Below are 15,695 nucleotides of genomic sequence, written 5' to 3' on the forward strand. Positions count from 1 at the left end.
CTCACGTGACAGTCTGAGATAAACTTGAAAAAATTCTGTGAGATCTGTCACTTTCTCCTGTGGTTGTGTTCCATCAGTGCGCGAATATTTTTCCCTTTAGGACCTGTTCTGTATTGCTCTTGCTCAAGGCAAGGACGCAAACCAGACCAAACCTGCTAAGCCTCTTCCTCGCCATCCCGGAGATGGTCGCTGCCTGGCTTCAAGCTGCCTGGCTGTTGGCAGCCTTGCTGGAACCCTCTTGCGGAGCAGTCAGAGCTGCCCCGGGTGTGGAAGTGCTGTGTGGCTGCACAGCTCTGGTGGCTTTGTCTGGTGCATATCCCACTGCTGGCTCCTGTACTGTAGATAAGCAAGCCCAGAGCAAAAGCAGGAACAGAAATACGTGGCTTCGTCTGAAACAGTTCCTGGAAGGCTTAGTGTGGGTTGTGTGCAGGTTTTTGGGCTTACACACACAAAATGGGAATATCCTTCCAAAACAAAGCAAAGCAGGTCAACTTCAGGCTGCAGCACAGAGATAACTGCAGAGTGTTCCTTGTCAGGAGCACTCCCTGTGGCAGGCTGTCCTCCCTTCCTGATAAATCATGCACAGCTGTTCCCACATGTGAACCTTCCTTTCCATTACACAAAACAATCAACAGACATAATATATATGAGGGCTGCTCTGAAAGTAACACCTCCTATTTTATTATGTTGGCCCAGGGTTTCACACAGAGGTGGTGTCACATTAGAACAGGTTGCCCAAGGAGGTTGTGGATGCCCCATCCCTGGAGGTGTTCAAGGCCAGGCTGGATGTGGCTCTGGGCAGCCTGGTCTGGTGGTTGGCGACCCTGCACATAGCAGGGGGGTTGAAACTGGATGATCATTGAGGTCCTTTTCAACCCAGGCCATTCTATGATTCTATGATTATGATGTTGTTGGGAAGGTTTCTGCTCCAATAGATTTGCTCAGTTATCTTTATCCCAAAAAGAGACAGAGGAGAGTCTTCAGCTTTCTTTATTCGAATAAAGGGAGAGTCCACTGGGGCATACTACTGTAGGGCCTCTTTTTTGGGAATGCAGCCCCTCTCTTATCCCTATACCCCGATGCTAGTGAGCCCTTTCCCCACTGGCTAAGGTACTCACAGTTCACATTCTTCCCAGTTTGCGTATCATGCTCTCATCCCCTCCCACTTGGTATCTCCTCTTTGTTCATTGTAATCAATTTAGAGTTTGCTGCTTTGGTCAACTAGAGTTATCTTTGTATCCCATTTGACAAAGTCCACCCCCCTGCCCAGTCAAGCAGGCAAGATTTACAAGTAGTTGAAAAAGCCTATCTCACTTTGTCCTATCAAGCAAGCAGAATTTGCTAGTTGCCAAGCTAGCATCTCCTGCTATATATCTGCAAGATACATTTTATTTTAAGCAATTCTTCTTCTCGGGTTTTATTTTGCAAGGACATTTTATCTTTTCTTCTTTTGTCTCAACGTCAGAGGCAGATGTTGGTGGTATGGTAGTAGAGGTATACCTACTAGTAGGTTGCATCTTCCCACCAATATTTGGTTCCATGTTGTTGCTGGGCAACAGATGGCAGTAGAGGGGCAGTCTGACAGAATGGGATCTGACATGGAACTGTGTATGAAGCAAAGCTGTGGAATTGAATTCCTCCATGCGGGAAAAATGTCAGCCTTTCACAGATGCTTGCTGAACGTTTCTGGAGACCAAACAATGAATGCGAGCATACCGAGGTGGTGAGTGATGTGCTTCAGCAGTGGTGACAGCGATGCGAAAGACAATCCATGTTCTGGATGACCATGCACAGCTGCCACGCCACGAAATGAAAAGCATCTTGATCAGCTCATCTGCACATAATTGGTTAATGGCGGTGACTGTGTTGAGAAGTAGTGTTTTTTGCTAAGAATTTGCTCTACCAAGTAGCGTTATGGTGCTCTATCTGTTGTAGTTTCCACGTAAATAAATAGGAAGCATCACTTTCAGACTGACCCATGTCTATATAAACGGCCTGCCCCCACAGGTAGGAGGTCAGGTACCTGTAGTGCACAGTGTATAAAGAGTTACACCTGGAGCCGAAATAACTCAGGACTTAATGGGCAGCAGATAAAGGTGAGTTCTGGATGATTAAGCCACTTCTCAGAGTACACTGTTACATGCTGCCTTTAGAAGTAAATACTGAATGAAGCAGAGCTCATCCCAAACATTGCACACACTGACTTGCCTTACAAAAACTTGCAGCTGGTTCACTGATACGTATGGGAAATGTATGTTTTACCAAAAAAAGTACATATATTCTCAAAATATATGCCAGTTTGGGCTGACCAAGAAATCTTAAAAAGAAAACAAACAAACAAATGTGTTTACAAAGCAGTTGAAATGCCAAGTTACTGCCTTACAGCCGAGTGGTTCAGTTTTCCATGGGTTTGTACCAGAAGAACAGCAAGGCCACATGCAAGGAAATGTAAGATTGCAAGCTTCATCCTGCTCCAATTCCGTGTATTCATTGTTTCAATCACACGATACTACCCATTACTTTCCTCCGCGTTGCCTACTTCAGGGAAAACGGGCACTGACAGATAACTTTTTGCCAGAAAGCGGCAAGATCCGCCGTGTGAGATCGTCACCGCTCAGTTCAGCTCCGCAGCTCTGCACTCAGTGTGCGGTGAAGCCTTCGTTCTTCGCGACCCGTGCTGGAAGCGGCGCCGCCCCGGCACCCGGCAGCCGCCTTCGGATCCGCGCCCGTCCCGCGCGGGGGCGGGCGGGGAGCTCGGTGTCTCGCCGCCCTCTTTCCTGCCGCCTAGCTGCCGCTGCCGCTGCTGCCGCTGCCGGCAGGAAGTTGGAGACGGGCTGGTTTCGCTCCGCGCCGCTCCGACCAGGGCTGGGCTGCGTCGCCGGCTTCTCTGCGCGCCGGGATCCCGCCATGGGGACGTAGCGGGGCGCGGAGCCATGCGCGGACTGGCGCTGCCCCGCAGCTCGCTGGGGACGGTAAGTCACTCAGAGGGGCTCCGCCGCACCCCGAGCTCGGGACGGGGCTGCGGGCAGCGGCTCGGAGCGAGCGAGCTGGGAGACGTCGACCCCGGATCCGCAGCCGGGTGAGCCCTCCGCTCTAGGGTCGATCCGGGGATTCGGTTCGTAGCCCGCTGCCGGAGTTCGTGTTATCCCGCGGCAGCGCCCCGCAGCGGCCATTTTCCCTTGCTGAGGGGAGTGGGGGGCGCCGGCCGGGAGGTCCGTCGCGGGGATAGGCGGGGCTGCGCCGTTTCCGGGATTTATCCCTGAGTCAGGGAACGCACCGCTGGATTTACAGGAATGTGTGACGGCTTCCCAGAGGCCGTTAACTCCCGAGGCACCGCGAGACGCTCCCATTCTTGAGGCTGCCACTGCCCCGGGGCGCTGGGGAAGCTCCGCGGTCAGGCAGTCCCGGTGCCCGTGGGCGCTGTTGCTGTGCCGCCTTGTGCGGGGCGAGCAGCGGCTGTGCCCGACCTCTGCAGCTGGGGGGGCATCACAAAGCGAGTTGGCTGGTGAATTTCCTTCTTTGCTCTCCTGGATCCAATTTCTAAAACTTCTCAAACTTCAGCTGGCTGGCTGTCCTTCAGCTTCTAGCAAGGCAGCGTGGTTGGGGCTGTGAAGCACTCCACCCCTTCGCCTGGCTGCAGAGCACTGGCATCTCACAGCCTGGTTGGGATTTGTAGAGGTGGCTTGCATACAGGTTTTTAAGCAGCAAACCTGAAAAATCACCTTTCTGACCTAATGATAGTGGTACGTGTGTTTTGCTGTAATTTATATGCTATATGTAATATTGATGTTATTATAAACAAGATGCACAAAATGCATTGAACTCCTTAGTATGTTACCTTGTCCTCAGTTTCATAGTGTGGTGGAGGAAGAGTGCTCCTTAGTAGGATTACTTTTCTTTTTCCCTCCTACTTACATTCGGTCAAAGTCAACTTCATAATTACACCGCAAGCTCATTACAGATAATTTATGCCTTTTCCATAAAATCATACTATTTTCATCAGTGTTAAAATTCCTGCTCTGTTGCTTGTCCTTTTATCTACCACTTATTTTCCCTTCTGCATTCACCCTCGTGGCCTTTCTTACTTCTTTGATGCCTCTATTCTGTTTTTCTGATTCTTAAAAATTTACTTTAACTTGTTCGTATGCATTCTCTTCACGTTATTAACCTCATTTCTTCATCCTCTGGGTTTTCACCATGTATTCCCACAACTTTGGTAGTGGAAAAAATGACAGCTTCCTTCACTGAGGCCAGTGTTTGAATATAGGTAAATATATATAAAGTTGGTTTAGTTTTATGAGGAAAAATGATGAAACAGCTACAAGGGTGCTTCTGATACTGGTTGATTTTGAAGGTTAAGGTTTTGAAACTGGAAGCCTCTTTTCACAAGAGCTGTAAACTCAGCTGCCATGTTTGTTACCGGAGGCGTTGGGCCCCATGCCTTGTTCACAGTGTGAACAGCAGCAAATGTCTATTGAGATTTCAGACCAGGGCAAACACGCGATACTGGAAAATAGAAGTTTCCCAGCTTCCAGAAACCTGTGAAATTCCCAAGTCAGAATGGTGTCTTTGTCCTAGGAGCCCTGTGTATGTTTCTCCTGCTGACAGATGTGGTTGTCGCTTTTGGAGTCCAGGCATATTCTTGGTGGGGAGCCCCACTCCTCGGCTGGGTGTTGGCAAAGTACCTCTCTGTGTATTTGGAATTCTGTCACTTGTATGTTTCTTGTGAGACCTGTTAGTTTTTTCTTTGGAAGAAAGAAAGAATAGCCATCCTGTTTCATCTTCTCCATGGTGTTCATGACTTCGGGACTTAATTCTCAGCTGCCTCTTTTACAGAGTGGTGTTTTTTAATCATTTTTCTTGTAGTAGCTGTTCTGTAGCTCTGACCATTGTCATTTCTGGGTTAACTTGCATTCTTAAGACTGGGGACCAGCCCAGTAGTCTGGATTCCAAGTGCAGGGTCCTTATGGATTTGTATGTAACAGCACGCTCTGTTTTGTTCTCAAGTCCCTTCCTAAGAGTTCATAGCATCTGTTTGGATTTCTGATTGCTTTGTCCATCCAAGTTCATTCCATTTGTGTCTGCTTATTAATGCAATTTTAATTTCTATGTTTGATGACTTCCATGAAGCAAGTCATCTGGGCCTGTGCCAATCCGCATTACATGGTAATTTCAGTTCTCACAAGCAATCAGTATTACCAGTTTGGATGGCTTTATTTTTTAATCTACAGGTTTTCTTTGAACTAGCCTTATTATTTGAGGTAAAAACAATATTGTCTTTGGTCATCTCAAGGTGGCTTTGCTTTTATTTGGGACAGAGCAGGATATTCTATATTATGGTCTTGGTTTTGTCCCTGTGCTTTCTTGGCATGCCTGGAAATCCAGCCTAGTGAACCTGAGAACAGAAAGAGGATCTCAAAGAAACATCACTACATTTTTCTATTAAACAGAGATTGTCAGTTCTAAGGAATTGGATTCAGCATGTGGCAATTACTCGACTCCTAAAAAAATCCATCTAGTGAATCACTGATACAGGGACCTGAGCGTGGCCCCAGGACAGCTGCCCAGCTTAGCAGCTGCTCTCTCAAAATTAAAGCCCTGGGAAGGGAAGTGTGAAGGGGGAGGTCCCTGTCGGAACAGTGCTCTGATTTGAGGTGTGTGGCTGCACCCTCAGGGTCAGACTGCTGGGTGGTGGTTGTGTGTGTGTGTGCTCAGGGTGCAGGCACAGTCTCCTGGTTTTAGACGAAGCCCAAAATGCAGTGTACCACCGTTTGATCTTCATTAAATGGAGGATTATATGTAATAATAGCTAATGTATCTTCCTTGTGACCTTTCCAGGTTTTAGTGAGCAATGAAAAAAGCTTCCTGTTAATGTTGCATTTCTCAGTGCTTAAAGCAGAAGTGCTGGTTTCCCATGCATCTTTGTACATCAAACTAAAAACTCTAAAAACTTCAAAGAAGGAGCTTTTGGTGATGGCTGAAGCAGTCACACAAGAAGGGTAATGCTGCACCCTGATTTCTTTGGAGTCTCCTTACTCTTCTTCCCAACTCCCAGACCTGCTAATTTGTATGACTCACTGTTGTATCAACAGGAGCTGTCAGCCACTAAGTTGCGTGGAAGGCCTGAAAAGGAGCTAGGATTGCCTCCCAGGTGATGAGCGTATGTGTGTGGCTGTCACCTGGAGGAGCAAAATGATTTGAGAAAGCTGTGCATGTTTTCACCTGCAGTATTTTGTTTATTTCTTCGTCAGTTTCAGAAGTGAAGCCTTGAGTTTCTGCTGACTCGTTTTTCCTGGGCAGTCCCTGCTAGCTAAAACCATGAATCACCGGTGTGCACAATGTGGTTTGGTGGTTTGAGTTATCATTCAGCTTCAGTAATCCAGGCTGTCCATTTTTCTGAGCAGTGCTGGTTTGTCCTCCTTGCGAGTGAGATAGGAGCATAAAGTTGTATGTCCAGCAGTGGAAAATCTCTCATTTCAGTTGTACAGGACCTGTAAACTCTGTCTTGGTGACCTGCTACCTAGACTTGAGGCTTCCTCACTTGATAATTTCCTGAACTCTATTGGGTTTATCATGGGAGTAAACAAGTGTAATTGCTGAATGGTCTGGGAGTTGCTTAAGATGGTGATGGTTTTTTTTCTTTTTTTTTTTTTTTTGAAGGGCTGAATCATTGGTTGTGAGTCATCTGTGGTCTGACACATTCTGATCCTCAGATTTTGATCAGTAATAATGAATGTGCTGATTCTGGTTTGATTACACTTATTGATATGCTTTCACTTAATCTGAATGATTGCAAACACCTTTCCTGTTTTGTTTTCCTTTCTGAAGATGTATCTGACCATTTGTCTTTGGCTTGATCTTTGATGCTTCCCTCTGTTGTTTATATTACTGGCTTGTTTGACTTTTGGACCAGCTGTATATATTCCCTTGTTGGAAGATGCATCATTGGCTGAAGGATCAGTTTTTATTGTTACTATCAGACCATCTGTGTGAATGATCTTTTACCCATTTTCCTGCAGACAGTCAATCTTGTGAGGCTGTCAGCTGCTGGAACAAATTTTGTTTCTTACTTAATTTTGGAATGTTTGCATTTATCCTGTGGTCAGCTAATCAAGCCTGAAATGATAGCTATTTGAATGTGTCATTTCTTTTTTTTTTTTTTTTCTAAACTTGTTACCATTTTAGCAGCTGGTGTATTGAATATGTCTGTTGTGAGACAAAGAGCTCTGAGTTTTTCTTGGAAAAAACTGAGTTATTTCTTTTTTAGAGTTGCCAAGCCCTATCCTTCTTAGGGTTTTAAATGTGTTAACTTTCTCCTCCAACGCTTCAATTCTGGGAGAGAAACAGGATAGTGTGGGGCTGTCATAGCCATCTCTTTTTGCATATCCTCTCTGAAGATTGCAACCACAAAACTGGTATCAACGTTGTGGTTTACCCTTACTGGTTTGCTGCTCTTTTGCTACAGCTCTCCTAGCCAAAAAAAAAAAAAAAAAAGCAAAAAGAGAGCTCTGTAGTTGTAGTTGTGCCTGTGCAACAAGGTACCTTACTGATTTCAAAAATGAAAGCTGGGAACACATTGCAACATAGAGATATTAATATAATGAAGCTCAGTGTGAAATTGTGTGAGCAGGACAGATGGTATTCCTTTTCATTTTGATGTTGTTTAATTTTTGCTTGTCTGAATGCATGGTTGGAATACGTGTCCAGGGTGTATTTTTTCTGTTGGGCCTGCAGACTAAGGTGGTCTTTATGTGTTGTGCTGAGTCTGCCTACATTCTCATGCGCAGGGTCTTTGGCTGATGAGTCATCTATTCTGTGGTCCTAGCAGGATGAAGATCTTTTGGCTATGACACAAAAAGCTCATTTCTCAATTCTACTGCTGGGAATGGTGTCCTTCACTACCAATCAAGCTGTTCTTTTAACCCTTTATTCTGCTGTTCATTCCAGTGCATACATGCACACATTGTACTGCAGTCAAGGCAATCATAATATTTTTATTGTTAAAATAAATAATATTAATAACACAATCATTTTATAAAGTAATCCTAATTAAATTATTATAATATAATAATATTTTATTGTTAAAATTCTTGATAACAGTAACCTTCAAAATTAAAAATAGCAAGTAAATCTTAAAGGAGTAAAAAAGAAAAAGTCTAGAGCTTTGTGGCAGACTGCTCAAACTGACTGCTAACAGTATCAGTTTAAAACAAAAAACTTATTAGCTGGGGAGAAGTCGATAACCTAACTTTCCCACTTCTCTAGGGCTGGCCTGCTCAGAAAAAAATTTGGAAGCTTTTCTGTACTTTGCCTACTGTGATATCATCCTGTGCCTTTTTATTCCAGACTTGCCATCTGGTTTACTTATTCAGTTGTCCTGCAAGTACTGGATGCATTCTTCTCTCTGGAACTGTTTCTAGATTGACTTGTTCTTTTCCTTCATGAAAACATTCCTATGCTCTTGAGTAATTTTCCTGCAAGCTGCAGCATCTTCAAGGCATTCCGTCTATATGTTGTACATCACAAAAAATATTTGCTCTGCTTACAGCTAGATAATAATAGAGGTGACAGGCATGACTCCCTCTAATACTGAACTCTGCTGAAGTCAGCTGTGCAGTCTGCCAGGGGATGAGAGATTCTCTAACGTTTTTCTTTTTTTTTCTCCCTTTCCCTTTTTGCAGGTTATCCTAACATTTGTCTGTGTGCTGATGGATGAATCAGAAGGAATTGCTCCAGTGCCATATATGCTGCAACTCCGTCGGGTATCTTTGGATGCAAGAGATCCCTTTAACATCTTGAGGAGAGAAAAGAGGCAGGTGCGGTGTCAGCTTGGACAATACCTACATCCCAAAGGGACCCACTGCTGCATGAGGTGCCATGCAGGTATAGTACAGTAGAATAAGTGCATTACTCTTCACCTCAGTTGCATTCCCTTGTCCCGTGCTCTCAAACTATCTTGTCCTATAGCTACATCAGTGCTCCATTTCCTTGATAAGAATTCTTTCTCTCTGTCTCTTCTCTTGGACTGTCAGTCTCCTCCATGCTCGTGAGAAGAAGCATGCTCAGTCCTTTCCCTGTCGACTCCAGAGTTTCTTTGAGGATTCAGTGACTCCAATTCTCCCTCAGACAACACGTGTATCTTCCTGTCAGATCTCTCCTAAGCTGTTTTTGTTGCAGGTACCTACAAGTCAGAAGATTGTAAACGGCGTGACCAGGCCCCTGTCTGTCTTCCCTGTCCTAATGGCACATTCACAGCTGTTGACAACATCATGAAAAAATGCTTCCAGTGTACACGGTGCCGAACAGGTGAGTTATCCACGAGTCCTGAGGAAAATGGGTGGTGTTAGGAGGTGAGGGTCTGGAGGGGATGGCAAGATGAGTGAGCAAGCCTGGAAAAAAAGTGACTGAGTGGGTACAGGACAAGTGTAGGGGAAGGGATTCAGGGACAGCAGGGATAAGACTTGCAAAGTTAGCTACAGTCTGAGATGCTGTTTGCAGCCTTTGTGTTGTTTTTGTTTCTTGTTTTTCCTGTATGTAGATTAGGGGCTAATAACACCTGTTGTCTTAACACTGGTCTCAGCTGAAGGTAGGGTTGGTACAGTCACTTTTCATTCCTTTCCTCAGAATTGCAGCAGATAGAAGAGACCCCATGCACCCTAAAGCAGGATACTGTGTGTGGCTGTCGGAAGAATCAATATCAGTTTGGCCATGCTGATTTCTTTCAGTGCAAGAACTGTAGCCCATGTGTTAATGGAGTTATTGCCAACTGTGAGTAGAGCATGGGTGTGGTACAAATATATCTATTGGCAGCTGCCATTAAGATTGATGTTAGCATCCTTCTCCTTGTGTGCTAATGTGCTGCAGCAGCTTGCCTTTAAGTGATCTTAGCTTTGAGACAACTCTGTTTTGCTTGTCTGCTTTCCTGAGGAAGACTGTCATTTTTTGCCTGCCTGGAAATCAATTCCTGTTTTCTGTCACAGGTTCTACCTTAATTATGTGTGTTCTTGTGTTGGCTATCATGATATATTTGCTACTTAATTTCAGTAGCTCTGCCTTCCTTACATGTACTGAAGTAAGATTTTATGTTTGAATGCCAATTTCCTACTTGCTTTCCTCTTTTTGTCTTTCCCTGGATATTTCACCTTATATAAATATACCAACTGGCATTTCATCGCCATCACTGTGATGTGGGGATGGTGCAGATGTCTGAAAAAACTAGCCATGTTAGCTATCCCAAGCTATCTCTTTTCTAGTGGGGGATCAGAGATGTTAACCCCAGTCTGTTTGCCAGCCTCCAGTTTGTCCTGAAGTCTAATTCTGCTCACGTCCCTTAAATGCTCCTTACCTTGCTGTCCTAAAGCAATCCCCTTTTCCTCATAAATTCTGCTTGTCCTGTCCTCTTCAGTGTGATTTTTTTTTTTTTTTTTTTTGGTCTCTTTGTTAAATGCATTCCCTGTGGAGTTTAGTGAACTCAGTTACAGTTTTTGTGCTTACACCTGCTCTCAAGGGTCATCATCATCATACACTGTTCTTGAGTGACTTGTCTGATCTTCGTTTTGTCCCTCACATGTAACAGAATGTATGCTGCTTATTCTAGTGCCTTTTTACCTCTTTTCTTTCAATTTTGTCCTTTCTTCACTACTATTGCCTGCTTTTTTTTTTTTTTTTTTAATTTCAGCATCTGTGCCGTGGCTTGCTTAAAAGCAATAGCTTTTCAATTTCTCACCCTTCACAATCACCGAACAACAGATCACAAGTGTGAATATGTATGTCCCATGGCTTGAAGTGATTTCTCCCTGCTGTGGACTGACTTCCTCAGCAGTCCCAGCTGCTCAGAGACCACTTCTTCCTCATTTTTGCCTAATGCAATTTCCCCTTCCTGTCACACTTGAACTGGAGTGACTTTCCCCATTCTGCATTGCAACAATTCTTATCCATCAGACCCATCTCAGATGCAATCTTTTTTTTTTTCCTTTTCCCAACCTCAACAGAGGTGTCTGGCCTACCAGAACAGTGATGTCTTCACCTTTATTATTATTTTCTTCTTCCCCAGCCCCAAGTAAATTGAATCTTCTTTCTTCAGTAACAGTTCTTCAGGCTCAAAGAGGAATAATCTCTCACCTGTTTTGGGATGAATTTTTCCCCTTTTGATTTCTTTGTTGTCCAGATTTTGGCAAGAGTTTCTTCTTTTTTTCTGCAGGCTCAAAGGACAGAGATGCAATTTGCAGGTGTAAGCCTATGTTCTTCCTGACACTTAATAACGTTTGCAAGCATTGCAACAGGTAGGCTTTTATTCTTTTTCTCTGTGTGACTGTGAATTGGAGAGAGAGTTGACTCAAGTTGTACAAGGGGAGGGAATTTTTCTCAAGGTTCTGTCTGTCTTGATTTTACATGACTCTGGCTTTTTGGGGCAATTAGTATTGTCCTCCATTCCAGTTCTCTCCATTGTGGAGAACCAGTGAGGATCACAGTCAGTAGGCACACTACATTGCCTGCATTGCTCTGCTTTGCAGACTCCTCTGGACTCATTCTAGGATTGTTGCAAGTGTCTGGTGTTGCATTTCATGTTGCATGCTCACATCTTTGATTTATTCTTTCAGCTGCATTGGAGAAGAATGCTTGCAATGCAATAGCCCAGTGACTACCTCTCCAAATTCATCTGAGCTGAGTGCGTACTGGGGCTCAGGGGCAATGGAATCTTTTCAGTGCAAACTTTTGTTTTCTCGACATTACCTGTCAACCCCTTGCTTTCTCTACTGTTTCAAATCATTATTCTTTTTCTCCATTATTTTTACCATTTGCCTGTGCTCCCTTGCTCTTCTTTCTCAAGCACTTAGGTAATTACCTGTTCCTTTCTCTGTCACTCACTCATTTGCCCTCTCCCTTTTGTCCAGATGGGAACCTTGTTCTTGGCATCATTGTGGCAATAATTGTAGTTATCTGCATCCTCTACGTTGTAACTAAAGCAGTGAAGCTGGTTCAGAAAAATGGGATAGCTTCTTCTTTCTACTCGTGTGGTGAGTATAGCAGCATATGCTGTGATACAAATTGTGATAGACATCACTCAGCTGTGTGAATGTATGCATGCACACGTGTGTGAGGAAAACAGTGGAATCCATTACTCTGCTCTGACACAAGGCCAGAGGGAACGTGAAAACTCAACCAGCCAAGCTTGCTGGTGCACTTCCTGCAGCTCTGCTTCTGTGCTGTGACTGGAAGTGCATGTGAGCTCATTTCTGGCAGATGACAGTTTGCTATAAAAACCTTTTGAGGTCAGGATTGTGAATAGTTGCTTTCCTGTTTTCTCTGGGAAGAGAGGAAGTGAAAATAATTTGTTTTCTTTCTTTTTCATTCAAGTATCTTTGCCACAGAGAAGCAAGGAGCCTGTATCTGAGGTGAGCAAGATGATGATTATAAGAGCTTCCCTTTCTCTTTCAACCATGTTAACCTGGGATCCAGAGTAACATTGTTCCCCATGGGCTGTTTTCAAGCCTTATGTTTTCAAATAAGCTGAATAATAGGGCTGTTTCATTCAAAAATATTTCATTGTAGTGTGTGGAACCATTAAAATTTTACTTTCTTTTTGCTAGGGGATGCTTTTCAAGCTCCTGACTTTTTTCTTTCTGCGTGCATTGTTTTTTCCGACAGCTAATCCTTAATCCCATTGTCTCCTTATATATTTTAAGATGAGAAAGTTTAGATGATTTTATTTCACTTCAGAACTTCAACCCATAGGCCTCTCAGTCCAGCTTTACAGTGTTTCCTCAGGTGCGTTGTTGATAAGCAGCAATTAAGAGTAATAATCAAGGTAGGGTTCCCACAGCGTTACAAAGAGGGTTGATGAGAGAGGTGGCCTGTGGAACTTGTACAGTGGCAATGAGTTGGAATTCCAGGCTTTCTTTGAGGCTACCATTTTCTTGATGTCAAAAGAAGAATTAAATTTCTTGTGAAATAGACTTTTGATGCCTTCTGCTTAAAAAAGATAGGAAAAATTCAAGCTTCAGCACTTGCTTCCCACCTATCTTTGCTACATTTTCTTTTATAAAGCTGGTGATTCCTTGCAATGGGAGTACTTTGCTACTGTGGGTGATTCTGAACTAAGACATTGTCTCTTTCAGGTGGAGGTAAAAGGAAGTGCAATTACTGTCCTTCCGGAGACCCAGAAAGAAAAAGAATTGCTAGTGAATGCAACACCACCATCTGTACCTCTGCTACAAAGTTCACATGAGCTACAAAGTTCACATGAGCTACCAGACTGTGTCAGACCTGCCAGGAAGAGGCAGCTTCCAGACAGTAAGTGTAACTCCGGTATCCCTCCCTAGGCAAATCAGGAGTTGATTATGCAGATATGGCTGGGAGGATGGATGAGACCTTACCAGGTGTGCATGCCCTGTGTATGTGCATGCATACTTCATGCATGGCACAGCTCAAAGAAGCCTGACCAACATCTATGAGCCTACATAGGAGTAAACATCAACACAAGTCTTTCCTGTTGCCCATTTTTGCAACCAGCAAAATGGATTGTCTCATATGCTGCCATAGTGTAAGTCTTAATGCCTCTTTTTTTTTTTAACAAAAACATGGCAGTAAGGCCCTAAGCTTGTATGTTTAAGTCTGTTTGTAACCTTATACATATGGAAGTATCACATTGTTTTTTGAGGGTTAAGAGTAAGTCTGGACATCGTGTGGGTCTATAGAAGACCTGAACAGGAGGGGGCAATGCAAAGTCCTAATACACATTCCCCTTGACGCTGGAGAATCCTGATTCTCACACTTCATTTCTTCTCTTCTTTTAGACCCTGCTATTCTCTACACTGTGGTCGATCATGTACCACCATCTCGGTGGAAAGAGTTTGTGAGGCGTCTGGGTCTGACTGAGTATGATCTGGAGCGAATTGAGATGGAGCATCGACGTTTACGAGATGCCCAGTATGAAATGGTCAGACTCTGGAAACTGCAGATGGGCCATGCTGCAACTGTGGAGCACATCAGCTGTGTTCTCAACCAAATGGAGCTGAGTGGCTGCAGTGAAGCTATTCAAGAGGCTTTGCTAAACCAGAACTCTCATCAACCTTGCAGTTTCCACAGCCATCTTTGATCTTTCCCCTTGCTCTGACTGGTGAAAGAGGATCATAACTTCATTTCTTGTCTTCCTTTTCCCATTCCCTCCTATCTTTCTAACCCTCCTTAAATGGGTTATTGGAAACAGCAGCAGCGTGTGCTGGAGGTTTGCTTTGCAACCACCATATTAGTTCAACTCCTTTTAAGCCAAGAGAGACCTCTGCAACAACTCCTTTCCCAAAGAGGGAAAGCACCTCATAAAGGAAGTGATATGTGGACTCTGATCAAGATGAAAACAGGAGCTTAGAGTGACGCGATAGCTCAGCTACTCTGCAGACAAGTTGTTGCTGAAGCAGGTGCTTCACTCACCATGTGACAGGCTAACTGGCAGAGTGACTGGTTGAACTGGCTGTTCAAATGCTAAAATACTTATTCACTTTTTGCAGATCTATTTTTCTGCAATATCAGATACTTAAACTGGCTCACATTGCAGCCATTTGATTGCAAAATCTGACTCAAGGGAAGTTGTGAGAGGACTTGCCTGCAACTGGCATGTTACTTCTGGGAGCAGGAGAGGATTGCTCCCTTTTGGTATCAGCTACTTATCAAAGTGCTGCACCTTTAGCTCTCTTACTGTGGCAGAAATTGCAGAGATTTGGAAGGGGTGGCTCAGAGAGAAACAGGAGGGCATTATCCTTTTCACACTCCCATTTCCCTCTGATTCCAGAGGAATAAGGATTCTGAGCCAGCGGGTCAGATGAAAGGGTTGGTGCTTTTTCTAAAGTTTCTTTTCTGTATAAAAACCATAAAAAGCATTAACAAAACATGTGCCTGTATGTTTGTCCTAGTGCAGAGAGGAAAAGAATGCACGTGTCTGTGTGGGCGAGGAGGTACCTTTGTACCTGGCAGTGAGTGTCCCTGCAAATCTGTGCTTACACACAGGTTGGTAGGCTTGTGTCTGCTTGCCTGTCTCTCCCTGAATGATTCACTGAATCTGACCTAGCTGCAAATGGGATGGTGTATATGTACATACATATGAGTCTTTTTTTAGCAGCTGTTGGATAACTTCACACTACTTTCTGGACTCCATTATGTAAGTGCTACTTGGGTGTAAGAGACATCTGATTCCATCTACAAGCTCTCACCGTTGTTTTCTCATGGCTATTACCCTGAGTGAAGCAGAAGTAGCAAAAAGCAATTAGCCTGCATCAGGTGCAGGTCCACATATTTGTGAATGTGGATTTTTAAAAATCTGTTGTCCCTTGACTAGAGAGAACCTTTCTACTGTAAATACACTAAGTGCTCCAAATTAAAATTCATGTTTTTAACCCTGCCTCCGTTCTGCTTTTGTCCATATCAGCTTCATTTCTTTGGCTGTGGGAGGGGGGAGAGAGTGGAGAATGACTTCCAAAAGCAGAAAGGGTGGGGTGTGTATGAGCTGGAATGTAGCTCTGGTGAAAAAAGTGTGTATTTAAGAAAATAAATTATAAAAATAGTCTTTTCTATGTGAAGCTTAGCAGCTTAGCTGCCATTAAGATGCAGACAGCTGTGAGGGCAGCAGCTAGGACTGAAAGCAAGTCATTTCAGGCATTTGAGAGTCAAATGGGACGCCTACATATTTAAAATTAATTTTG

The 15,695-nt window shown here is 44.0% G+C and overlaps 1 protein-coding gene across 2 annotated transcripts; it reads left to right on the forward strand.

The window, feature by feature from the left end:
- Positions 1–2,672: 2,672 nt before the first annotated feature.
- TNFRSF1A (TNF receptor superfamily member 1A) lies at positions 2,673–15,389 on the forward strand. Of its 2 annotated transcripts, none has more exons than XM_031613039.2 (10): positions 2,673–2,972; positions 8,682–8,883; positions 9,178–9,306; positions 9,625–9,768; positions 11,201–11,282; positions 11,601–11,668; positions 11,895–12,017; positions 12,358–12,395; positions 13,119–13,293; positions 13,797–15,389. In XM_031613039.2, exons 1-10 carry the CDS (start codon positions 2,934–2,936, stop codon positions 14,096–14,098), a joined length of 1,302 nt encoding a protein of 433 aa, XP_031468899.1. In that variant the 5' UTR covers positions 2,673–2,933; the 3' UTR covers positions 14,099–15,389. The 2 variants fall into 2 exon arrangements, with proteins under 2 accessions (XP_031468899.1, XP_031468900.1); XM_031613040.2 differs by lacking the exon at positions 2,673–2,972 and adding an exon at positions 2,996–3,743.
- Positions 15,390–15,695: the final 306 nt, after the last annotated feature.

The sequence above is a fragment of the Phasianus colchicus genome, chromosome 1, assembly GCF_987193195.1.
Source record: "Phasianus colchicus chromosome 1, bPhaCol1.hap1.1, whole genome shotgun sequence".
Taxonomy (NCBI): domain Eukaryota; kingdom Metazoa; phylum Chordata; class Aves; order Galliformes; family Phasianidae; genus Phasianus; species Phasianus colchicus.

Bases quoted from the DNA above. Each gene is read 5' to 3' on its own strand.
- TNFRSF1A (XM_031613039.2), top strand. From the start codon at position 2,934: ATGCGCGGACTGGCGCTGCCCCGCAGCTCGCTGGGGACG. The intron at 9,307-9,624 runs GTGAGTTATCCA...TCCTTTCCTCAG, and splicing joins GTGTACACGGTGCCGAACAG to AATTGCAGCAGATAGAAGAG. The intron at 11,283-11,600 runs GTAGGCTTTTAT...TTATTCTTTCAG, and splicing joins GTTTGCAAGCATTGCAACAG to CTGCATTGGAGAAGAATGCT.